The sequence below is a fragment of the Aulonocara sp. 'chitande type north' Nkhata Bay genome, linkage group LG8 (assembly GCF_057382095.1).
Source record: "Aulonocara sp. 'chitande type north' Nkhata Bay isolate Kocher_YH1m ecotype deep benthic linkage group LG8, A_spYH_male_GT1.1, whole genome shotgun sequence".
Taxonomy (NCBI): domain Eukaryota; kingdom Metazoa; phylum Chordata; class Actinopteri; order Cichliformes; family Cichlidae; genus Aulonocara; species Aulonocara sp. 'chitande type north' Nkhata Bay.
In genome coordinates this window covers 12,634,476-12,660,186 of record NC_141351.1, presented here as the reverse complement: position 1 = coordinate 12,660,186, position 25,711 = coordinate 12,634,476, and the positions used below count along the sequence as shown (strand labels likewise).

The 25,711-nt window shown below is 39.6% G+C and overlaps 1 protein-coding gene across 3 annotated transcripts in view; it reads left to right on the top strand.

Annotated features, from left to right (window-relative positions):
* LOC147323340 (supervillin-like) overlaps positions 1 to 25,711 on the top strand; it is a 51,943-nt gene that overhangs the window by 9,446 nt on the left and 16,786 nt on the right. For 2 of the 3 annotated variants that reach the window (XM_086303643.1, XM_086303644.1), the window contains exons 2-7: positions 11,242 to 11,731; positions 16,942 to 16,976; positions 20,636 to 20,694; positions 22,576 to 22,673; positions 23,811 to 23,913; positions 25,055 to 25,641. In XM_086303643.1, coding sequence (XP_086159769.1) covers positions 11,352 to 11,731; positions 16,942 to 16,976; positions 20,636 to 20,694; positions 22,576 to 22,673; positions 23,811 to 23,913; positions 25,055 to 25,641 — 1,262 coding nt within the window. In that variant the 5' untranslated portion in view covers positions 11,242 to 11,351. Of the gene's footprint in view, positions 1 to 11,241; positions 11,732 to 12,260; positions 12,473 to 16,941; positions 16,977 to 20,635; positions 20,695 to 22,575; positions 22,674 to 23,810; positions 23,914 to 25,054; positions 25,642 to 25,711 lie in introns of those variants that run through there. The other variant, XM_086303645.1, reaches the window with a different exon arrangement.

Genomic DNA, 25,711 nt, shown 5'->3' with positions numbered 1-25,711 from the left:
ACTTTTGGAAGTTGCTCGCATATGCTTCCTTCCTCTGCACTAAAGAGCACACTTTTTTACTTCCATCTTTTGTTTTGTTCCTTCATGGCTCCTGATGCTGGCTGAGGATTTCTCAGCACACCACCAGCTGTAAATCCTTTTTTTCTTCTTTATTTCAAAATTGGAAGGCCAGTTTATTTTTCCACTGGCACCTGGCTTTCTTAGTGGAGCAGAGTTTCCACTCTCCACCCTCTTCCCTCAGGAAGAGACTGTGTCAGCAACTGGCTGGCTCTGTCTTCAGCAGCTCCCCCCGATTTTGTACAATTAGGAAAAGAACATTTCTCTGATGGTTTACTGTTTATGTGAATTTGTGAAGTGGCTAAAATGTTTTCATGATGATACAAAACAACATGTATATCCTGTGTACTAATGGCCATAAAACAACTTGGCAGATTTGAAACCTGAGCGCTGTCACAGTCTAGGGCTGTCAGGTGTAAATGTATGTGGTGTTTAGGGTTTCAATGAGAAAAAACAGAAGACTTGTGGGAATTCTGGCAAAGCTGAACTGAAACAATACTGAAAGGTTGGACACGAGTTCATATCGGTCTTTGGTTGCGAGCTCAATATGTTTCATTGGTCCTGTGACTTCTCTCATTAAGTTGATGACTTACAGAGCTGTGGGCTTTTTGGTGAAAGGCTGACTGACTGTCTGTCATAACACCTTAAATGTTTGCTAAACAGTGCTTACATGCACTTTGGTTCATTCTTTACCAGTGATGTATTTTTTTTGCATATATACACAGTTAAAAGCCTTTTCCATACAAATCTACTATTCATAGAGTAGAGTGTTGACCACAGTCCTGCTCTGTCCTCTTGTTTGGACATGTGATTTCTGACAAAATCTAGTCTGGTAGACTACAGGTCAATATCTGCCTCTAGGGCAGCATTCTGTCTGGCCCTTATCTCAGAGTAGTTTCTGTGTATGCTGTTCTTATGAATATGTCAACAGGTGTTCATTTCCTGTAACTCAAATCATCAGTGACCAACAGTGACATGGTGAAAATTAACTGGGTTTTCTCATTTGAGCTGCTTATACCAGCCAGTAAAACACTTGACAGTTTAACTGCAGGCAGCATAATTGTTTTATCCAGTGAGTTTAAGTGTTGTAACTTCTGCATTTGTGGTATATTGCATTTCTTACAGACGTTATGTAATCTCAAGTAACTCCTTACTTGAGAGGAGTAAACATTTTAAGATGGCCCTGTCATGTAGTACTTAGACTTACAATATGAAATGATTTGAAGATATTTTGAGTCCAAAATAGATGCTGCCTGAAACAATTCAAAGTTTTTCTCACTACCCATCCCTTCTATTTAAGAGAGCACTGGACATTTGCCAGGGTTGAGAAAAAGCTTTTAGGAAGAAGGATATGGGGCACGGCCAGGAAGTGACATACTTGGCCTGTGTTGAGACAGATCTTCCTCTTGTAGACAGTAACAGCTCCCAATGGGCAACAAAAGGTCAGAGAACACTCTAGTGATTGGAAGCCGATGATTCAGTTTGTTTGCGTGCCCTAGAGCAGCAGAAATATTATTGCCCACATAAATTAGCCGGTAGGACTGGTATAACTACATAGTGAACAAGACAGACACATTGTCACCAGTGACACAAAACAAAAGAACAAGATGTTTTTTTTTCTTTTTGTCTTTGTTAACAAGCTGCTCTCAAATATGTGATGTGATCCCCTTTCAGGGACAATCATACTGAACCAGATGACTTAGCTGCTGTGATGGGAACAGATGTTTTGTTCTGTTGGGAGCTTTGGCCCTTTTTTATTGTTATGTCGACTGCTATTACTCCTTTCACTTATGCAGGCCTGTCTTACTGCTTTTTTTGATCCTGGTAGCTGCTCTTGTCTTCATTACTCAAGAAATAACCATAAATAGGGAAAGGCACCATGCAGTGTTTTGGTGTTGTAAATCACCTAACAAAACAAATATTCTGGGTGAGTCCACATGTGCTGATAGAGGGGGTGATGATTTTTAAAGTATGACTCACAACTGCATTTTGAGTCCCCTTGTTGCTTAAAATAACAGAGGCGGCTTCCAAACAAAGCAGCCTCGACGTTCTGGGTCTCCACGGATAAGCTTTAGTGCACTGTGGAGCTCTCCTTTTATAGGTAGTGACCTAGGTGAATTACGTAAGCGCACACACACGCGTGCGTGCAGTCCTGAAATCAACATCTAAATGAAGGATCCTTTTTGCCTTCATAAGGCTTTGTTTTGGTGTAGCATTGAGTTCAAACCTAAAGGTCAAGTCAAATTAAAGATTTCTTTGTTAGTATTTGTTGCGAAAATGGCTCTTTGCTTCAAACAGGTCAGGGAACGTCACAATTTAGGGTTGTTTTGGTTCTACTTTGATTTTGGTGGTTTTACCATATTATAAGAATGTAAACTGTGAAATACCCTAAAACAAATTAGGCTTGATGAGAAGTCTAATACACTCTAATCATAAATATCTGTTTCTTTTTGAGCTCTGTAACCCAGGAAAGCTTCAGTCTTGGAAGCGGTGTTCCCAGTTGATTAGGCGTGCGTGTTTAATTTCTCATTTGGTTTTCGTATTGTGTTGTGAACTCTGCTTTAAAAGCTTTTGCCTAGTCTAAGCTGGGATGTGTACCCAGAGTCTGTTCTAGTTTAGTTGCAGTTTTTCCCACAGAGCTAGGTTCCAGTTGTGGTCAGAAGTTTACATACACTCATCATGGGCATAAATGTCATGGTAATTTGGGGCTTTTAATGATTAATTCGAGCCGTTTTTCTTCTAGGGTGGATATGATTGTACAACATATCTTCAATGACTTGAAATAACAAATTGGGTGCACAAGTTTAGAGAAAATCCATAATAAATCCAATCCACACAAGAAAAGAAGTATACATACAGCCTCAAATACATACAAACACCCCCAACTAATATTTGGCTAAATGTCCCTTAGTAATTTGTACCACAACCAGATGCTTTTGATGCCATCAACAAGCTTTTGGTATAATTCTGGCTGAAGATTTCACCACTCACATACGTCTTTTCATTTGGGACCAAATATCAAGCTTAGTGCAGATCGAAGAAGGAGAAACTGAGTTTCTTGGACATTTTCCTGAGTATTGGTCAATCCAACGAGTCCTGTCAAACAAATCTTTTTTATGGCAGCAAAGAGAAATTAGCAGTTGTAGTCAATCATGATGACTAATGAGAACTTAATAGGCCTTATTTGTCAATCCTCAGCACCTGTGAAAAGATTTGCGTGAATTCATTTGAGCCTGTATGTGTAATCTTGACCCAGTGTGCCCCAACTCTTGTGTTTTGAAGTAATTGAAGATGTATGCAGCACAATTATTCCACCATGGAAAACCGCTTGAAAAAACCCCAAATTACCATGACAGGATGATGAGTGTATGTGAACTTCAAACCACAACCTCTGGCGCTTACATCATTTGTTGTTAAGTAATACATGTATAAGTATGAGGTGCCGTAAGGGACATTATTACTGAAACGCTCTCACACACACTACTGAAATTTTAGCTCTCACACACACTACTGAAACGCTCTCACACACACTACTGAAACGCTCTCACACACACTACTGAAATTTTAGCTCTCACACACACTACTGAAACGCTCTCACACACACTACTGAAACGCTCTCACACACACAACTGAAACGCTCTCACACACACTACTGAAATTTTAGCTCTCACACACACAACTGAAACGCTCTCACACACACTACTGAAACGCTCTCACACACACTACTGAAACGCTCTCACACACACTACTGAAAAACCAAGGCATTTCAGTCGAACAGGAAGGCGTTTCAGTCGAACAGGAAGGCGTTTCAGTCGAACAGGAAGGCGTTTCAGTCGAACAGGAAGGCGTTTCAGTCGAACAGGAAGTTAATTCTTGACAAGGAAACTGAAGGAAAAAGTGTTAGATTTCAAACAAACCACCACACAGATGTCTACTCAGCAACCTGTTAGTTAGGGGTGGGTTTTTATAATCGATTTATTGATTAAAATCGATTCTGGCTTGGATAACGTGAAATCGATTCATTAAAATCCTGAATCGATTTTTTAATATAAATTTATTTTACCCGAAATGCCAGAATCTCTGGTGAAACCTCACAAAATTTCAACAACCACCAAACAGCTAAAACAGTAAATGAGAGCAGGTACACGGCTTCTGCACAAAGACGTAAACACACAGCGCGGACCCGCGGATCAGAATCAGTGAGATGTCGCCTTTCTCACCCGACAGCACGGACACGGTCGGGGCTGAAAGCCGACAGCTCGCTGACTCTGATCTGTCGGCAGGTCCGCGCTTTGTTTTCACGCCGTTTTTGCGCCGATTCTAAAGCTGTTAGTTTGATCTCTCTCCAAACAATATTGACTGAACCAGCAGCAAAAGAAGATCCAAACTGCGCTTCACATAAACATCGTCATGAATTCCCTCACTGTTTTGCTTCCACCACGATAAAATCGCACGTCATGCACAGCCCTCTCTCTCTCTTTCTCTCTCTCTGTACTTCAAGAACAGTTTCCCGTCTAAAAATCTGTTTTCTGCATTATTCGCTTGCTTGTTAGGCACAAGTCTACTGTTGTTTACAGCGCAGTCGGCCGCTGTTTTTTTTTTTTTTTTTTTTCATTTTACATACTTCTGAAAAGAAAACCTAATTTCTGCCATTCAATACTGAATAAATTTAAACTTTTTAAAATTATGCAAAATGCAAAACGTTAGCCGTGTCTCTAATAAAACCGCTGTAACGTCAGAGGTAACGTTCATATGTTGATTAATGGTTTTCTTTCGTTTTTGATGTACTGCAGAATATTTTTTTATAAAATCCCAGGTCAGGAAAACCACCTTCATGTTTTTATGTGTTTTATCTTCAGCTACTTTGACACAAAGGCATCTGCTGTGATGCTCACACCTTTGATAAAGTCTTGCGTGTGTCAGCTTCCTTTTTTTAAATACAAAAATATGTAAATGTACTGATCTGAATTATAATATTTCTGACTGTCAAAATTCCCCATAATCAAATCGAATTGAATTGAATCGAATCCTGGAACAAATCGATTCTGGACCTTAGTGAGACAGCTGCATTACTTAACAATATATTAGCCTCAGCATAAGTCAAAATTTAGAATAGCAGGAGACGTGCATTATCCTGGTTATTTTTTTGGCATATGTGCTTTTTGTCTTTTTTTTAGCAAAGAAAAATATCTTAAAATCATCAAAAAAACCAGGGAGAGAAGGCTTAGCGTTCCTCCATTTAGCACAATGGATATGATATTTACTCAAAAGTATTGTTAAGATATTCATTGTGTGTACTCATGTTGTACAGTGTTTAACTGCATTATGGTTACTGTGGTTTAACAGAGACAGTATTTTAGTTGCCACCACAAGGAGGCACTGTTTCATTGTAAGAGCACGGATGCTGCGTCATCACGCCCCTAAGAAAAAAAAAAAAGTATACCACAACGAAAATGGCACCCATGAGAAAAGTTTTGCCGCATGTTGATGAGGAATAAAGTTCCCAAAAATATTAAGGACATTTTTGCCTCCGTCGTCATTTTCCTTCGAGTTGATCGCTGTCGATGCTGCAATACTCAACAAGTATGATGATGTTAATAATGTCTGAGACATCCAATGCTAGATGATCCATATAAAAAAAATTATGATGTAATTCAAACAGTGGCACATCATTAATATTTAGGGAAATCCAATTTTTTAAGTTGCACCAAATACATTGTGTGATAGGGCATAGGAAAAAAAAGATGTTCTAGGGTTTCATTTTCATCAGTACAAAAAGAACACTGATCCACCTCAAAGCCAAATCTCTTTTTTTAGAAATTCTGCCACAGTATTAGTTTTGTTTAAAGTGTGTTTCTTTAACTTTAGGTAGAATAGGCTATTTCATAAATTTTTAGTATGCTTTATCCAGTGTATATGAAATAACTAAACTAGAACCATGCCATGTAACCATTCTGTTGTAACTATGAAATATTTTGTCTTTGAAGAAACTACTAACAAATTTCTTATTGCATTTTTATCAAACAGCTGACATTGCCCTAGCAATAAATTTGGGAGCACTGATGAGAAATTATTGTATATCATAAAAATTTTAATCAAATGAAGCAGAGGCAGTGGGACCAGTTCACAAAATTTGTTATATTCTCTTTGAGAACAGTTTAGACAATATTTTTCTGAAAAGTCTGTGTAACTTAGAATGACACCTTTATCATCCAACAAATCTGTTATGAATATAATATTTTTGTTCAAACCAGTCACTCTTGAAAATAGATTTTTGATTAAGTGTTATTACCCTATTATTCCATAAGGTTGAATTATGGGGAGAAGTTGTGGGTAAATCTCATTTTCCCAAAAATGCAACGCCTGTTTTGGAAAGTTTGATATCTTTATGGGGATTTTATTTGCCGCAAAATCACATTTCAAAATAAAGTCTAATCCTGTATACTATTTTATTAAACAAGAATCATGGGATGTGGAGCTAAGTAGAGTCTGGCTGTGACAGACAAGATTTTAACCATTTAATTCTAAGGGTGCCAACCATAAATTCTAATTCTGGAGTTTTGATACCACCTTTATTGTATCCCTTCACAAGCTGAGATCTTTCTATGTAATGGGTTTTATTCCTCCACAAAAATTCGAACACATTTCTATTTATGGTTTTCATGGTATTTATCGTTTTTTTATTTTTTATATTGTTTACGTGGCGCAAAAAAGGTTGGGGACTGCTGTACTAGCAGGTTGCTGAGTAGAAATCCTTGTAGTGTTTTGAAATATACCACTTTTTCCATCAGTTTCCTTGTCAGGAAACAACTTCCTGTTCAGCAGAAATGCCTCTGGTTTCAGTGGTGTGTGTGAGAGCGTTTCAGTAGTGTGTGTGTGAGAGCGTTTCAGTAGTGTGTGTGAGAGCGTTTCAGTAGTGTGTGTGAGAGCGTTTCAGTAGTGTGTGTGTGAGAGCGTTTCAGTAGTGTGTGTGAGAGCGTTTCAGTAGTGTGTGTGAGAGCGTTTCAGTAGTGTGTGTGAGAGCGTTTCAGTAGTGTGTGTGTGTGAGAGCGTTTCAGTAGTGTGTGTGTGTGAGAGCTAAAATTTCAGTAGTGTGTGTGTGTGAGAGCTAAAATTTCAGTAGTGTGTGTGTGTGAGAGCTAAAATTTCAGTAGTGTGTGTGAGAGCTAAAATTTCAGTAGTGTGTGTGAGAGCTAAAATTTCAGTAGTGTGTGTGTGTGTGAGAGCTAAAATTTCAGTAGTGTGTGTGTGTGAGAGCGTTTCAGTAGTGTGTGTGTGTGAGAGCGTTTCAGTAGTGTGTGTGTGTGTGTGAGAGCGTTTCAGTTGTGTGTGTGTGTGTGTGAGAGCGTTTCAGTAGTGTGTGTGTGTGAGAGCGTTTCAGTTGTGTGTGTGTGTGTGTGAGAGAGTTTCAGTTGTGTGTGTGTGTGTGTGAGAGCGTTTCAGTAATAATGTCCCTTACGGCACCTCATATATAAGAAGCTAGCCTTTAAATACCTTAATACCCATGCACTTTGTGACAGTGAATTTTTTCTTTCTTTCTTTTTCTTTGTCTCATGCAGTGGGACAAGAAACCAGTTTCAGCCAAGACTGCACTTGGTTGCAACTGTAGTCCTGATTCAGCTCTGCAGTTCTGGTTACAGCGGCCCTCCAGCTTGCAGCTGCTCATCAGAACAAGAGCAGGAATGCAGTACACAAAAGTTATTATTGTCAAGGCATAAGGCAAAACACTAATTGGAGAGGCAGCTAAAAGTTACCAAAGACCACCAAAACAGCGACTTAGTCTGTGATCCAAAAACGCAAAGACAGGAAGAGCTCGGACCAGCATGCGGGCAGTCACTGAACTTTTAAAATAGATGCAGGGGACTTTTCCATGTGTAATTTGATTGTCGATGGCACATTTTCTTGAAGGCGTGACAGAATGAAAACTAAAGCACTAACATAAGTTGCCAAGCATAGTTTGTAGCACTTAATATACCTGGGCGTCTGCAGGAGAAACGGTGAAATGAGCACAGATGTTTGACATCAGACTAACCGGAATCAATGTGAACTGTACTCATTGACTAATTTTTGGGATCTTTTCTGCACAAAGCAGATTAATAGTAGGTGTCTAGGACATCTGCAGGCTTGTAAGAAGGCTCAGACGGCATGGAGCCGTCCAACACAGTCGCAAAGTAAACTAAGGGAGACACTGTGGTCGCTCAGTGTTTAGAAAATCTCTTATTTTAGGTTGAGGAGGAATGGGGGAGGCCAAGGTGAACACCAACGGACACATTTTCTCTTACTGGATGGCACTCGTATACATTAGGGCTGCCACGATTAGTCGACTAGTCACGATTACATCGACGACTAATTTAATAGTCGACGCGTCAAAGCTTTGTAAGATCCCAAAAGACGCAGGAATAAGTAGTAGGATTTAAGAGTGTAATAACGGACTGAAACAGAAGATGGCAGCACAGCATGTACAAGGATGCCAGCTGCCGTTAAACCCCGAAGAAGAAGAAACTGTGTCCCAGAATTCACTGTTCAATGTTTCCAACTTTGAACAGTGGTGGCAGCTAGTTAGTTTTAATGTTACTCTTATTATTCTTTCTGGGTCACAAAATAAACGTTTAACATATTTTCAGGCGAGAATGTAGCTGTGTAAACTTCAAATATCTGCTCAGTTTATCAAGACGCCACATATTTTCAAAAGCGCTCCGACATTTTCGGAGACGTCTGTTACCCACTAGCTCGATAGTTAGCCGGGGTTCAAGGCTCACTAGAGCCGGTGAGAACACCGGACACCCGGCAAATCGTTTTGAAACCCACCGCCGTCTTTCGCTACTCAGGTTAAACATGTATAAGTCACTTAGAAAACTTAAAAATGTTATTGTTTGGCTTTTTTTAAGTATTTTATTTGTTCCTGAGTAAATCGGTTTGGTTGAGATTAAAGTTATAGTTTTTGCACAGCTGAATAAACGTCAAGCAGACAGCTGATTATCAGAAGTGTGAGATGCTCGAGAATATACTCTGGTGTCCCATTATATTTTAGATAGCAAGGAGCAGACGGCTGAGTTTATTAAACTCCACCGAAACAATCTGCAAATTTCATTTAAATTTAATAAACTATCATCTTGTCTTTATTTTTAGTTAGCACATACCTTAAACACTTAAATCTGTAAGCTAATGATAGATATATAAAAGCAGATGCATGCTGGTGCAATAAGCTGTACGATTTGCGTCCAATGGACGCATGATCTGATTAGTCGACTAATCGCAAAAATAATCGGTGACTAGTCGACTATCAAAATAATTGTTTGTGGCAACCTAGTACACATACACATTCTGTATAATATACACCAGTTTCCTATGTAATATTTCAAAGCTGTATTCTCTTAAAGGGAGTCATTTATTAACTAAAAGGTGGTCAGAGATTGTAAGCACTCAACATTTGTTCTAGCTTATCACTGTTACAGAATAGGCTCTTAGAGTCAGAGCATTTATTCTACCTTATGATCAGACACACCTTTGTTTTTCCTGTTGCCTTGACCCATTCCTCAGTTTTCCTCTTTCTTCTTGCCTCTCACATTACTAACATTGCCCAGATGCGGAACACTTATTTTCCCATATCCCTGAAGTGTGAGAACTGATGTTCTTAATTAACTCATGCTCTGTATTTATAGGGAATTCGGGGGGCTATGTTTAACATGTGCCCCTCTATGGTATATGCATCTGTGATTAATGTATGGATACGTATACTGGTCATGCACGTGCATTGGCTAAATCGGCAAATATGAAGATGTTTGGCTAACGTTTATCTGTGGTGTCACATCGACTTTGCTCTGGTTAAATGTTTAGAGATGGTGTGACGAGCCTCTAAAAGACTTTGTTTTTTTTTTTTTGTATAATGACGGTTTCTTTGTTTCCCCAATAAAAATACCTCACGCCCCTCTCTGTCTTCTCTGTGACTTTTCCAAAGCATCGTGAGCATACTTGTGCTGTGAGAAACGTCTGTGGAAAAGCCCCAGTGCTTTTGGTCCAGCGGTCAGAAACGGTGCCTAATTATTATTGCTGTTGTCAGCTGGCAGTGCCATTTTCAGAGCTCTGCGTTCAGACCGTGTGTGGCTTTTTTTCCCCTCCTCTGTGAATACTTACTGGAACAAAGTGAGTTGAACTTAACAGTCTTTTTTTTTCTTTCTCCCTAAATCATTGTGACTCACTTGGTATTGAAAAGTCAAGTTATTTTATAGTGCTTTTTTGGGGGTGCTGAAGAATGTGGAAAGGAGATGATTAAAAGATGATCCTTTTCACAGACACGGGTAGCTGAAGCCTGTCTCAGCATGCATGGACATGTAGAGATGAAAATAAACATTTACTGATACACACTAATGGACAACATAGAGATTTCAATGCACTGTAAAGACAGTCATTACTCTGGATAATAATTCTGAGAGCAGATAAGCTAGGTGCAAAGCTGTAAGGAATAACATGGGATTAAGATAATATTGCATGTGCATTTACCACTCTATACCCCCACCTCAACTTTCCAACCACCTCAAAGTCGGCCGATGTAATAGAGGTTCAAATCGGAGCCTCACAGCGGTGGTCGGGCGTCTTTGATCTGGCTGACATCATTTTCATGAGGTGGGGGCCAGATGTGATACGGCAGGGCTTGGCTGAGAGAGATGCAATTTGCTTAGTTTCTTATGAAAGCTGCACCAATGTGTGTGTTTCTGATTCCTGAGTTTGTCTTGTCAGTCAGTATTTTCGATATTTCCACAGGCTAGCATGGTAATCTTACCTCCCCCAACATCCCACCTCTGTGCATACTACACGTTCAAAAAACAAATAATTAACTAAGTAATTTATTTTCGTCTTATCTCAGAGTTCACAATCCTTCTTTGATGTGCTTTAGCAACGTTTATTATTTTTCTGGATGCAGTCTATTGAGGTCAAAGTTGTGCAAAATGTCCTCCGCAGTATCTGAGCTGTTACTGATATGCACTGATGCCTCTTGTGCCAAGTCTGAAGCATTTACCCATCTGTTTTGCATTGGACGTCTAAGTGATGTTGTACAGGAGTGCCCTCACTTCTCTTGTTTACTGTATGTGTTGGTACATCCGGTTTTAACCAGCTTTAATGGGCCAGTTGTCTGAAATTGTATCTGCAGGATGCACTAATGATGTCTTCCTTCCTTGTTTGCAGCGCTGGAATGATTTTGATGGAGTGAGACATTGCTGTCACGGGAGATTTTAAAGAAAAAAGTTGGATCACATATCAAGAAACTAGTCTCTTAAACCGAGTCGAACAGCGTAATGGATGGAATAGACACCCTACAGAGCTCTGCGCCGGAGACCAAGGCTGAGCGAATTGCTCGCTACAAGGCAGAAAGAAGGCGGGAGTTGGCTGAGCGCTATGGCAACACAGAGGAGCTCACCTCAAAGTACGTGCGTAAGGACAGGAAAACTGCAGGCACATCCGAAACAGTGTCTTTAACAACAAAGGAGAAAGAGAAATGTGAGGATAATGGAGCAGAGCAAACATGCACCAGGAGGGGCTTCAGGAGTAAAGTAGCAGAACCTGTGGAGCCTGCTAATGAAGAGCCCACAAAGAGAACAGCTCACCCCAAAACAGAAACGACTACATCCTCAAAATCAGAAGCTGTGCCCTCCATAAAGATGTCCTCCCATTCCAGGTGAGTTTATCCACATTGTCATAATATTAGATATTAAACACACACTAACCCGTTGTTTGTGCAAGACCAGTCTCATTGTTGTTTTCATGGTGACATAAAATTGGCCAGGGTCATGAAACAGAGCTGCACAGACTTGTGCAAGAAAATCCCCTAAGAACAGATAACTGATGCACATGTAAATCTCTTAAAACTAATTTCAGGAGAAGAAAACGTAGTGTATTGCTTTTCTGAGGTTTCTTTGATTTAGAGAACATTTGCAACAATTGGGCCATTTTTATTCAGCTATTAAATAACTTTAAATGGGCTTGCTGGCTCCCAGTACGTGAAAAGGAGGTAACAAATCGGCGCATTTGGAGAACACTTTGTGCTATCTTCTGTTTGAGGTAAACACAAGTGCTAGCATTTCCAAAATTGGCCATGTGTGCAAAGAACAGGACTACCTTGTTTATTTTGCCATGGTGTGTTTTGCTGTGATTACGTACATGCTGCTTGCTTTGGTTCACTTCACAGTTATATGAGGGGCTCACAAAACCAGCGAATAATGAACCTCTATTGTCAGCTTGACTGGATGAAGAACCTGGAGGTTTCTCAGAGGAATGCTTGTTTCTGAGAATTGTACACAGACGGAGTAAAACATGTCCAGTCGTGGGTCTGGGGCTGTAATCATGCTGCGGATTCTGCTGCATGCACATAACTGGACTTGTCTGTTCCTGAATAAAGCTGCCTGAGGGAGTGATGCTGGTGAGGAGAAGAACAGAGATGGATAAGAGTGCTGAGATAAAATCAGAGTTGGAAGGGAATGAGTGTAGAGCTGTTGAGCTCTGCCAACTTTTCATGCTTTGCGCTTAATTAAGCATATTATAGACAAGCTATTTTATACACTGGAAAAGACATGACTTGGGTTATGGCCTTAAAATAAAAATAGAGCACAAGCAGCATGGCATGTTTCAGTGTTCTACGTTATCATATTTTATGGCAAGTTTGGCTAGTTTGATTACGTTTTAAAATAAATATATGTCTTTTTTTTATTTCTACATGCATATTTTAACAGTGATCATCGTTCTGCTTTTGTGGCTTTATTTGGATTAGAACTTTCTCTCTCTTTTTTTTGTAAACAGGTTATGAAATGTGAGAGGAACTTCTCTCAGTGCGTCGGCTTACCACTGCAGAAAGAGTGTTTGGGGAAAGTACAGAGTGCAGTTTATGGACTGTTTTTAATTACAGAGAGCAGAAAGGCAGGTTGACAGTTTAAGGTGTTTGTGTCACATGCCTGTCATGTTAGCTACTATTTTTGTAAGTTCTGTTATGATGTTCACTACACATCACAGCCCAGCTGTGCACGCTTACACAACATACATAAGTATGGTACTGTAGAAGCTTTTGTTGTCTAGGTATTCCCATATATTAATGGTTTTTAGTACTTCATATATTTTCCTTTATTTTAAGACATCTGCGTTCAGCATTGACTCTCATGTCTTTAGTGGGTCACACATATTTACTGAAACTTGAGCAACATTTTTGTGTAGTCTTTTACAGAAAGAGCGTACAGGAAACTGGAGCTTGGCTGTCTCGGTGATAATGAAAGCTGTCAACAGGCATTTATCTGCAACAGACACGAATCTTTTCCTCGTGAAGTTGCAGTTGAAGGGTGACATTCCAAAAGTCTGCTTTTTGACGTTAAACTGTTACATTGCACCCTTAGCAATTTAAGAAGAATCCGTTTGGTAATGCTTTGTCATCCAACATCTGATGCGTTTGTGTGCATGAAAGCGCACTCTTTGGCTTCTTTCTCCCTTTATTATGATTTATTTTTTTAAATTTTATGTTAAAGACTCCTGGTTTTTAATAGAGGTAGGAATCGGAATCACCCCACAATACAATATTATCACAGTACTTTCCTCACTGTGTGATATCAACTTTAAATTATGTCCTCAAGTTAAACTTTGTCGATATCTGTTATGTTCGATAAGATAACGTTCGCTTCAGCTATTATTTTGATGCAAAATGTGATTGTCAACACTGTAACTAAAGCCTGCTATTGAGACAGAGTCAGTCTAATATCAGTCTGACTGCAGACAAATGAGCTCAAGTTGCCAACTTCAACTTCACTTCAACAATCTGTTTCTGATAACATAGCAATGACCCGTGCTAAATGCAAATGTAACCACTACATTTGCCCTCAGCATCCTTCTCATTCTATAGGAATATAACCAGAATACAACCAGCTTGCTGCCAATTGAGTCCAGTCCCCTTGAATTGTGCTCATTGACAAAGACTCGTTCAGACTGATGGCAACATGCTGGCAATCTGTCTGAATTGATAAATTAGACATCAGTTATTTGCAAACCTTTAATCTCTCTGAGATCGATTGCTCTCAGTCCAGACTGTGACTGTTTCCAGAAAGTTTGCCTCCTATCAGGTAAACTGTGCAATCTAACATGATGGTGAGTGTGAAACACTCTGGGCAACCATTTAGTTACCACAAGTTATATTCAGTTACATAAGGTTAAAAGCCAACAGTATCTATTTTTTAATGTGTGTGTGTGTGTGTGTGTGTGTGTGTGTGTTATCATATGAGTTTGGGATAGTATACATAGAATTTCCAGGACAAGTTGCTGCATAGGTCATAGTAATCTTGGTTTGAAAGTGCTCTATGCTATCAAGCATGTGTAACAAACCACAACTATTAATGCTACTGACATGATGGGGTTGGTACCTCTTTATAAACAAAACAGAATTGGGATTAAGGCTAAGGACTGTTTACAGTACTGAGCCACAGCAAAGACAAATGCCTCAAAAAGTTAAGCACACAAATCAGATGTAATAAAATTACAGCTTTTAACAACGCTGCAGCCACAAGTGTTGTTTTTATGCTCTTATTTCATTTTCTCTCATGATATAATTTAATATGATGCACACAAAGCTAAACATAAATTTATGTGAACACTTTTACTGTGAGTGTTTGTTTGATTACACAAGTGCCCAGCTGGATTGGAAAGTTCCCCTCTGTTTTGCTTTTCGCCCACTAAACTGCATTCCGGTTTTCTTCATCTACTTTCAGCTGACCGTCAACGTGTGGGTAGCAAAGGTGATGTGTTTCTGAGACTTATAAGGTTGGTTGTTAAAAATGGGCTGTCCGAGATCAAACAATGAGGTTTACAAGGTCTACAAATACATGCAAGTCAGAGCAATGACCGATTTGGACTTCTGCAGCAAATCATTGTAGAGTCTACAACATAATCTACGCAAGTTGCCGTCACCATTACCAGCATTCATACTTGTGTGAGGTGCATTATGTGTTAATTACCTTGTGGTCCTGTCCTGATGTTTTATGTGCTGCCAGCCACAGCAGAAACAAAGTGCTGGGACTTTTTTCCTCCTGCGTTCCCACTCTTTGTTGTGGTCAATTTTTCTTTTCTTTTGTTTGTTTTCAAGAAACAAACATCTTCGTCCCTCAAGTTTTTCCATTTCTTTGTACAATCCATTGTCTCCATTCCAATAGTTTTGGCAATCTCCTTCCACAAATGAGCTGACATCTGTGAGTCCTTACATTATAATGTTATGATCATTCTCTCATTGATCCAATCAAAAACTGGGGCCCCAAAAAAGAAAATATAGCTGGGAATGCGTAGGAGGAATCAACGGTACTGAACAGGCCACTCAAAATAGTTTGGAGCTGTGTTGACTTGACGTATGGTTGCAGATCTACGAAGGCGCACGTCATGTTGTGACGGAGAATAGTTTCAGAGGGGTTCGTGGTTTGCTTACACACAACATAGGTTTTATACGTCTGTGTTAAATTTAAATCTCTGCAGCCAGAGATTTTTGAGTATTGCATCACTTCAGTTTATTGTTAACTACATAAATACAGGCCAAAGAATATATTGGCCAGTGTAGCATGATGTCTTCACAAAACTATCAGGAAGCGTGGCTGTTAAGAACTGACAAAAGTTTGTGTAGTAAACAAATCCAAGCCAAGAATTACTCATAAGAAACTGCAATAAAAAACACTTCTGTAGTAGTTTTAGGCCCACAAATTACAGCAGTACAGGGAAAAGCGAAATAATACGGAGTCCAAGCCAATGTTTAAATGTTGTTTTGTTCCCTTTTGCAGCTGCATAGTGTAGTTGTAGCTCCTGTGCATGTAAACGGTTAACATTAAGTGTCAGCTAAGAAGATATACTGCTTACTTAATAAGAAAAAGGAGGAAACAAACATCCTTTATGCCTGGGTGTGGCATGCTATCAATTTTGGACTGATGGGCATAGGCAGCTTTCATAAACTGACATTTGATTATAGTATGGTACCTGGCACTTGCTCATCTGTAGCCATATTTGCTCAAAATAGCTTTAGGAAGATTATCAAATCCTGATAATAATCCAACTGTGTCAAGTCTGTCTTTGAGGAAAAGAGGGCTGGAAGAAACCAGCCAATTAATCAGCTTTATTTGCTTAAAACTACTACTTTTGCTTATCTCAGATTCCTTTTATTTCCACTATGCAGAAAGTATTTGGTGACAAATGTACACTGAAGGAACAACTGAACTTAAGAGTTTAGACTCTTAAAGTAGAGGCTAAACCCACACTCCCTCGTTCTCAAGAAGCACTCTGTGATGCAGTTAATTGGAAGCGCTTGCTGCTGCTTGTTTATAGTGTGAACTTTGAGGTTCACTTTCTCACAACAGTGTGTGGTTGCGGGCTTTTAATGAAGCACAGTGGGATGTACTTGAATGATGCATCTGAAATGAACTAGGGTTTGTGTAGCCTCTGCCTTCCCTCTCTCCAATAACCTTTGACCCGTTGCAGATGTCCTCCATTGTATTAAAGCATTTCTCCCCTCCTCCTGTTACATCACTGCTGCTACCCCACAGGCAGCTGCTGTCCCCATCCATTTTTAACGCCCATTACTTGGAAATGAATGGCCATATCTTCAGATGCAAGAAAGGCTTTGCTGTTATATCATAGCTGACACAGGAGTGGAAGAGCAGCATGAGTAAATGGATTTATGTCATATGAGACGCAGTAAGTTGCTTGCTGCAGTTCTTGCAATTTATTTTAGACTTAAGTGTGCATATGTGGACTATAATAGTGTATTTAAGAGGGATGTACATATATTTTGTGCTGTTTGCCAGCATCACTTGTAAAAAACGTGTAACTTCTGTCATCTCTTTATTGCATTAGAGAGTGACCTCATTTCTCTCTGTCTCCCAGGCTGCTGGAAACTGATGACACAGAGGAGCCAAAGGGTAAGATGAACTCGTACTTTCACTGCGCTCTGATCCTCTATTGTTCCACACACTGCCTTATCACTAAGCTCATTCAAGTTCTATTACTCAGTGTGAAGGGAATACTGAGCTCATTGCTGATGTCAGATTACCTTCCTGATTTATAGACGTTGGCTTTTTAATACTCTTTTATCGAGAAGTGAAGAAAAATACATCTGAAATGTTCTTTGCTCAGTTTGTGGTTGATGTATAATTTAAAAAAGCATTGCTTTAGGTTTTCTAAACTGATATTTTTTCCAATAAATAAATAAATAAAATAGAGAAGCTGTTTGTCATTTACTTGATGAGACAGCTAACCAGCTAGCTTTACAAACTAAAGCTGTGTCCAAGGTGTGTAGATAAAACACAGAAACATATCTTACATACAAGTATAGTTACAAGGATTATTATTTGTGTCCACTGTGGAAAAGAAGCTACGGAGAAGTAATTTTTTATCTTCTGTTTACTTATTATTCTCCTCTAAATATTACTAACTGATATAATTGACAATATAAACAAGTTTATTAGCTGATAACCCTTTTTATACTTTATATCATCCAGTGGTTTTGTACTTTGAATTATACACTTTATTGTTAGCATTTGGGCTGCTGCCATCTGGAAGCTTCTATATTAGAATGAGAGGGTGGAGTGCTAAGTCATCAGCTAAATCAGCTAATGCCAGCAAACTTGGTTAGCAAGGAATTCATAAACCATTTATGTGCCTTAGCAGTGCACAGGCACATATACAGTCTTTGCTTTGATGCTAAGTATCAGACTGATAAAATACTATAATTTTACTTATTAAAACTGAAGCATAAACCTGTTTAGATGGTCTGTACCAAGCAGCACATTGTTTGTTTCTTTTAAGATGTTTTGTTAAAATGGTACAAAAGGCATCAACAGCATAAACACGGTCTGTAGGTCCAGTTTAGTGACTGTTGTTAGTGGATGTGAAAGACATACAGGAAGTAGGATGCTAGCCATAAATGTAGTATAAATGCCACATTTTAAACAAAAACACTTTTTTCAAGTCTAGTCAAGTGGCTTTGTTATTTCAAGCATGTGCAGTTGTACCATACACAGTGAAACGAGACAGCGTTTCTTCAAGACCATGCTGCTACACATAACAGACAATCAAGACAGGACTACATAAAGTGCAAAGTGTGCAAAAATTGCAAATAACCAGTGCAACACCAGACAGAACAGAATGATACAGACACAGAATAAAGAAATAGAAAAGTGCAAAAATCACAGTGGGTTGTGCAAAAGACAGAAACGTTGTGCAAAAGGTAACATGATGTTTAAAGGTGTGTTTGTATGACATTGTGCAGATAAGTGCTTGAGGTGTTTTAGTGTGGATGCATGCAACAATCTGTGACCATGCCTTTCTTTGTCCATGGTTGGCCCACTTACCCGTGTATTTCTCTGCTTACATGTTTGTTGTCCCTTCCGTTTGGTTACCTTGTATTTAGAGATAAGTGTAAGTGCTGGGTTAGACAAAGAAAGTAGAAGGTGAAAGTTTTCAGAATTGTGCAGTGAGCAAAACAGTTACTTTTGTGTTTCACAGCAGAGTAATGTTGTGTAGCATCTTATTGGCTCACACAATGATCATGTTTCCTTGTTTTTTTTTGTGCTTGAATTCTGGAAGTTAGCTTTAGATTTAATTAAAAGTTGTTATTTAATCATGAAAATCATATGTTAGAGAAGAGAAATGGAGCTAAATATATTCTTCCCATGATTGTTTTCATTTTAACATATAACAAATTTTAACCTGGACTTGCTCAGTGTAAAAGGTGCACTGCAGGCATAAATTATAAATGATAGCACTATTGTGTCCATAGTGTATTTGACTGAGGTGCACACACACACTGGCTATCACTGGTGTTGCTTTTATTCCCTGCACCAGCTGTAACTTCTCTCCAGTGAACTCGGTCTGATCTGTAATGAGAGGGTTTGAAATTTAAAACCCAGCATGAAACGAGCTGCAGGCAGTATTCTGCTGACTGTCTCAAACTGCCATATTCTTCAGTATTGAGTGACTTTTCTTTTCTGTCAACACCAACAGGACACTGAATCATTGTGTTTCCCAGCTAAATGTACCCCAGCTGGGAAACAACAGGATTACATGACCATTACTTATGTTATTTCAGTTAAACCATGTTATAGCTTTAAACAGCTCATTTCAATCTTGATTTTGGGAACAAAATATTCACAGAATAACATTAAAAAATGATATGTTGGCAGAAGAGTCGATTCTCAGGCAGAACACCTCTTGTATTTACATGAAAGGTTTCTCTGACCTCTCATCAAGTCAGTAATGCATGTATGCAAACAGCTAGCTGGTTCAAATTTAATACCTAACCAAGATGCAGCACTGTTGATACCCACATAATTATTAAACTCTACAAAATAGGTGATGCCCACCACAGTAAATACACTCCATTTGATGTTTGCTGATACTGGCTAAACATCACCTCTGCTGCAAGTTTGATTTTACAAATCTGATGTTTTGATGTTCCCTGGTATTGTAGTGTGATTGTTTACACTTGTCAAGCAGAAGGTTGCTGGTTTAATTCCAGACAGTGACAGAAATTTGCTTTGAAGTTGTGTCAGAGAGGCCATCTGGTGTCAAACATCTGGAGCTATGTGCTGTGGCGACCCCCAATAACAAGGGAGCAGCTAAAAATGGTAGTAGTGCCTGGCTGTTATTTACATTTGACCTGAGCCTTTGACCTGGGCATCAACAGTAGAACAAAGATCGCAGTCTTGTAAGAAACGCTACCTGACGAGTCTTTAAACTTCAGTGGAAGTTTTTTTTCCCTCTCTCTAGTTTGGATCTTGGATGGGTGATGATGTTAAAGACTGGACTAAAGTCAAAGCTATAAGAGTACAGTCTGAGTGGAGTCACTAGTCTGCAATGCTTAGCATGATTTAATTCAGATGATGAAACACTATGTTCTCGACAGCAGGGGAGCTCGGAAACATAAATTAAAAGTGGAGCTTTCTTTTTATTTTTTCTTTCATTGGAAACAGTGAGTTTGTCAGAGACGTGCTGTTATTTTGGCGTAAAAATGTCACGTTGTCGGGGCGATAAAAACAGATTTAGAGTGCGGGGATGAATTTAAGTGCGTTGACTTAAGAAGTGTGTGTTGTTTTGGAGTATTGTAAAATTTAATGATTTCCTTTTGTTAAGATTAGAAGATTATATTCTCAGGGCTGTTCTTGATTAGGGAGTTCACATGAGACCCAATTCTATTTCTCTCTAACGCATATGCTCAAGTAAACGTATTCCTCTCATCAGATGTTGAACTGTTGCATTATTGAAAGACTCGCTGAATTCACTGTGGCGCTTCCCACTGACTTTTCAGACTCCCCCTGAAGCCAGTGGAGCTCATGAGCCCTTTGACATGACTATTTTTTTTTTGACCAAGAGAGAGATTGGTGTGTAGTGCATTAAATTACCTGTTATGTCTACTTTTGTACAAGCTTTAAAAATGCAATGTTTTCTGTGCCAAACACACTGTCCTGAATCATTTTCCCTTGCATACACTCCCACTGATCGTTTTTTACTGCACTGGCAGAAAGAAAGACACTTGTGGAGCAATTAATTCTCACTCTTTTATTCGCTGTGCTCATTTTAGTTGATAAAAAGCCTGTGGACTCCAAGAGAAGTGCAACTTCCAGCGTGTCTCTTTTTAAGGTACGGTATTTTGGTTTGCCATCTGTCTCACTTCATGCATTTGTCTGTTTGTATATATTTGCACTTGTTGTGGACACATAAATCTGTTTCTACTGCCTCGTTCTAAGGACCTGGCACCTTTTTAGGGAACAAACATCAAATCCATTCATGAAAATAAAAGGCTATGAGCTTTAGATGACAGATTGGAAATCAAGGTTAGGCAATCAGCTGTTCGTTTAGTGGTAGAACAGTTGCCGTATGTACTGCAATGTATGTGTATTTTATTTTTTTGAGGGTGCGTTTGTCTTTGGTTTATCCCTTTCAGCCCCCTTGCTGATTTACTCACAGCAGCTTTCCAATGCAGCTGGTGTGCACTCCAACTCCCCTCTGGAGGTTTGCACCATTAATAACAAATTGAGCCTTTCCATACAGCACAGAGATGTCCTGCACCTGGATGCATGCTTGGCCAAAGTCATGACTTCAGCTCACACAGGCAGTGGAATTGGTGGTGGAAAAATAAAAAGATGCACTCAAACAAAAATGTCGATAATGTCCTCAATCCTATGGGAGAGTTTCACATGTGTTCTTAAAATGAACTGAGTGTTGGTCTTTCCCAGGCTGCTAAGGTTTCAGAAGTGGTTAGGTTTCATGATGTTTGATGTAAATAGCTGTTCTAACTGGGCCTGCAAACTAGGGACGGTGCCAAGACTGGCCAAGTGAACCCAGATGGCAGCAAGTTGCTTGAACCAAAAAATTGCTGGGAAAGTAGCCTCTCTTTGGGAGCCCAACTGAAAATCACAGTACACCCCCACCCCCACCTCCATCCGTTCTTCTGACCTAGATCTGTTATTTTAAGATGCCTCACTCGACTGTCAGCAGCAGTGACAGATGCCCATTTTCTGTCTTCACGTTTCCCTTATCACTCATTTCTCCTCCTGTTGAAAAAAGCAGGTGAGTCAGTGTCTCCATCAGAAGAGACAGAGTAGGAGTGAGGTTACAGCATGTCTTCCAGCTCGGATGGAAGCAATAAAAGAGAGATTCAGCTCATTTATACTTAGAATTTCCTGACTGAATTTCCTGAATGTATAAAAATCTGTTCTGCAGAAGGCAGCACATCCTCCCCGGTGGAAAAATGTGTTCCTTCTTTGTAATCAGTGAGCATCGCCTAGGTTGTAAGGAGCCTCTAATTCTCTAATTCGATGGAGTTTAATTTCCTCACTGCTGGAGATCCACTTATCTTCACCAGGTTACCTCAGGGCTCAGTAAAGTGTTTACTGACAAAGGTCCCACACAGCTGCAGGTTTTAAAGAAAAAACAAATCTGCCGATTAGACAGAAATATAAAGGAAGACATGTAAATCCTTTCACTTTTGCTTTCTTGGCAAGTTTGATGAGTAAATTGATGCTATTATGTTACAACACAACATATACAACCTGTTAGTTTACGAGCTTGGGTGAAGAGTTACCATAGTTCAGTCTAAAGGTAGTCATACTTTCTTAATGCTGTTTTATTAGCATTTAAAATAAGCACACAAGCAGAATTGGAAACAACACAAACAAGAAACCTGCCTCAGCGGTTCCCTTGCATTAACATGAAAAATATAGCCCAGCTAATTCCTTTCTTTTTAATTCTCACACTGCACGTACACAGGGTGGATGAATATGTCATACCTGCTCTTTGACATCACATACTTCCTTTTATCTTTTTTTTCCTGGAACACCCTGTTTGCGTTGCAGGGGTTAACTGCTTTTCTCAAATAGAGGGAGGTGGAGCCACATTCATTTATTTACTTCCTATATCAAGAAATCCTTTACAGCTGCCGTAGGACTTCAGAAGTATGTGTTTAAAAACTTAAACCTAGCCTTTAAGATACTACTCCCTCCATTTTTTCTTTACCTGTAGGAGGTGGAGGGGATGGAAGATGGAAGCAGCGGCCGACAAGTTGATGTTAAAGGAAAGCATCAGGTAATCGACAGTGAGGAAAAGGAAACCTCTACGAGGTAAGCAATTCCAGCCAGGTCGAACGCTTTTATTAGATGAACGATATTAACCGTTTAAATGCTGTAGTGTCTTTCTTGTGGGCTGTGATACATTATACAGCACAACATTAATAGTTAGATATACCTTGAAACACGGTGACATGCAGGGCGAGCAGACTGAATGGAGCACAGAGGTAATTACAGGCTGTCTAATGTTGTAAACAGCTGCAGAGATAAACCAGATAAACCTGCAGGGCTTGCCTTTAATACTGCTCTGTCTTGCACGCACGCACGCTCGTGCACATGCATCAACACACAAGCACTCAGGTGTCAGTGGTAGCCACAGTGATTCAAACCAGATTGAAGTTAATAGCTGCTGCAGTGAGAGCCACACTGTACTTAGCACTGTAACCACTGTGTGGACAGTTTAAGGTATAACTGAAACCATTCCTGGCCCTTCTGGTCCATGTGGAGTTTGAATGAATCCCACAAACTGTTCTCAGCTTCTCCCCAAGTCAGGAATTGTTTCAGTGTGTATGTGTGTGCATTACCATTTCCAACTAAACCTCATCACTGCCTGCAACATGTATAGTGAATAATGGTTAGATTCTTATTTACACCTGCATCTATATTTTTATTCTTCTTGAGTAGCTTTGCATGATTCAGATGATTTCAGGATGTTTTTTTCTCTTATACTGGACCTTGGTGTTGCCCCCTCAGATTAGCTGCTGTCTGAAACAAGTCTATTTAGGTCGTCACCTCTTTTCTGATTGGCTGCCCCTCACAAATAAAAGGTTTGAACAGTCCGGGGGCAAGCCTGCTGTGCTAACATGTCTTCTGTATGTAATCTCATATCTTCTGTATACATTATACTCATACATGCACATATTAAACATGGCTGAAGTTTCAAAGACATCAGACTACTGTTTCAAGAGCTTCTTAAGTTATAAATTAATAAAATACAAACAGTGAGAGTATCATCAGCTCCTTTTTATTACTGTGGATTCACCATGTAAGCTGTCACAGTGGCAGCCTTATGTTATAGTAAGCTTAAAGTCATATCAGTGTTGCCAGTTTAATCCAGCAAATTTATATAATGTTTAATTTTGTTCTAAGATCTTTGTGATTTCTGTCTTTTTTTTTTCTGATATATTATAGGCTCCATAAACCTGATCCAGGCAAAGTCATGGAAGAGAAGGAGTCTGCAGACAAACCTTCATGGAAACAGCAACATGAGGACACTGCCACTACAGAGGAAAAGGTCAGCTTACCAAAATGAAAAATAATGCACTCATAAAACTGTGAAGGTATATAAAAATAAGAAGTGATTCTCATGAGTCGATAGGCAAACCTATAAAAGTGAAATTCTGTGAATTCTTTTCTGGGTTGTGTGTTTTGTGGTCAGGTCTCCATACCCCGGATATGTAAAATAAAGATAATTTTTAAAGTAAAAGGACCACTTTTCAGCCGTGTCTTTCTTGGCTCTAAAGAATCCAAAAGAACCGGATTTAATAATATCCTATTTCTAGACATCTGCAATTTCTAGTTCCAAAACTCTTTGCTTGGTTTTGTTTTTTCCTGGTCTGGTTTAGTTTAGTTTAGTTTAGTTTGTTTTTGTAAACTTGATTTATAAATCCCTCATCTGGACAAAATATTATAACGTGACCCAAACTGATTCTCGAAAGTAATCAGATGAAGTACACACACATACTTCTTCGTGTAAATGCCCACACACGTATCGAACTCTGGAGTTCATTAAAGGAGACCACCGAATTAGCACTGGACTTTAATCTTACACCCAGCTGGCTTTGCAGTCTTACTTCTTTGTGCGTCTCTTCCTAAATCAGCACCCTCTCATCACCTTTGACCTCTTAGCGTCTGCTGTCACAGCTGCTTTTGCTAAGTTATAGCATATTAAAGACATGATCATGCCTCCTCTTTTTGCAGGGAAGAAATTCATGGTCTGGCCTTGGAATTTCTAATATTTTCAAAAAGCTTTGCTTTCTGACACCAGTTTCTCTATCGGAATCTTTTCCTTATATTGCAAAAGACAAAAAACTCTTTCAGATTTGTTGACAATATCCGTATTTGATATGTTGACATTCTTAGAGGGGGGGGGGAGTGAGGCTAAGTCATCGTCATATTTAATGTGACTCACTAACCTTAACGTGGGAGTAGGTCACTGAAAGCAGTGAGTAAGCACTTGAATCTGTCTTTGTGTTGATTGTATTAGGTTGTACAAATATGGAGAAGAGAGGGAGAAAGAAAAATAGATTTTCACTATAAATGCCGAAAAACTGAGAAAGCTGTTAGATTTAAAAGTTGTATTTCTTTTCATATTATAATGGCTGCTAATAAAAATAAATTAAAAAATACCCTTCTGTGTTGTTTCCCCTCTACAGTCTTCCAGTCTCCACTCTGACAGAGCTCTCCCACTCAGCAGAAACAGAGACACCTCTCCCCCTCCCAGTCCTCCCTGCCAGTCTGCCGCTGTGCTGAAGCGCCAAGACTCGGGGCCTCAAGGCATCAAGGGAATCCTAAAGAAAAGCCGCTCTACTAGTGTGGAGTCAGACCACAGCGACGGCTCCATGCCTGACCGTTTTCCAGCACAACAAAGTAGTGTCACCCTAAGCCACCCTCAGAGTGAAGACAACGAGGAGGAGGTGGAGGTAGAAGAAGAAGAAGAAGAAGAAGAGCGGGAAGAGGTGGAGCAGCAGCAGGAGGAGGAGGAAGAAGAGATGGAAGAAGAGGTTAATGGGGAAAATGGCAAAGAGGATGAGTCATTAACAGATGAGTTCCCAGACGGAGGGTGCATCAGTATCAACAGATATCAGAGGGGGAGCAGCAGCAGTAGCGGTGGAGGGAGCTATGAGGAGATGCGGAGTCCCTCCCCTGATGAGAGCCTGGAGAAGTCCTCCACAATGTCAGAAGATGTCGAGGAGCTCGAGAGCAGTTTGGATGGAAGTCAGAGCTCGTCATTCAAACAGAGGTCAGCATGTGGAGAAACATGATTGAGACAAAAAAAAATCAATATCATGCATAAGATGGAAATTTAAACT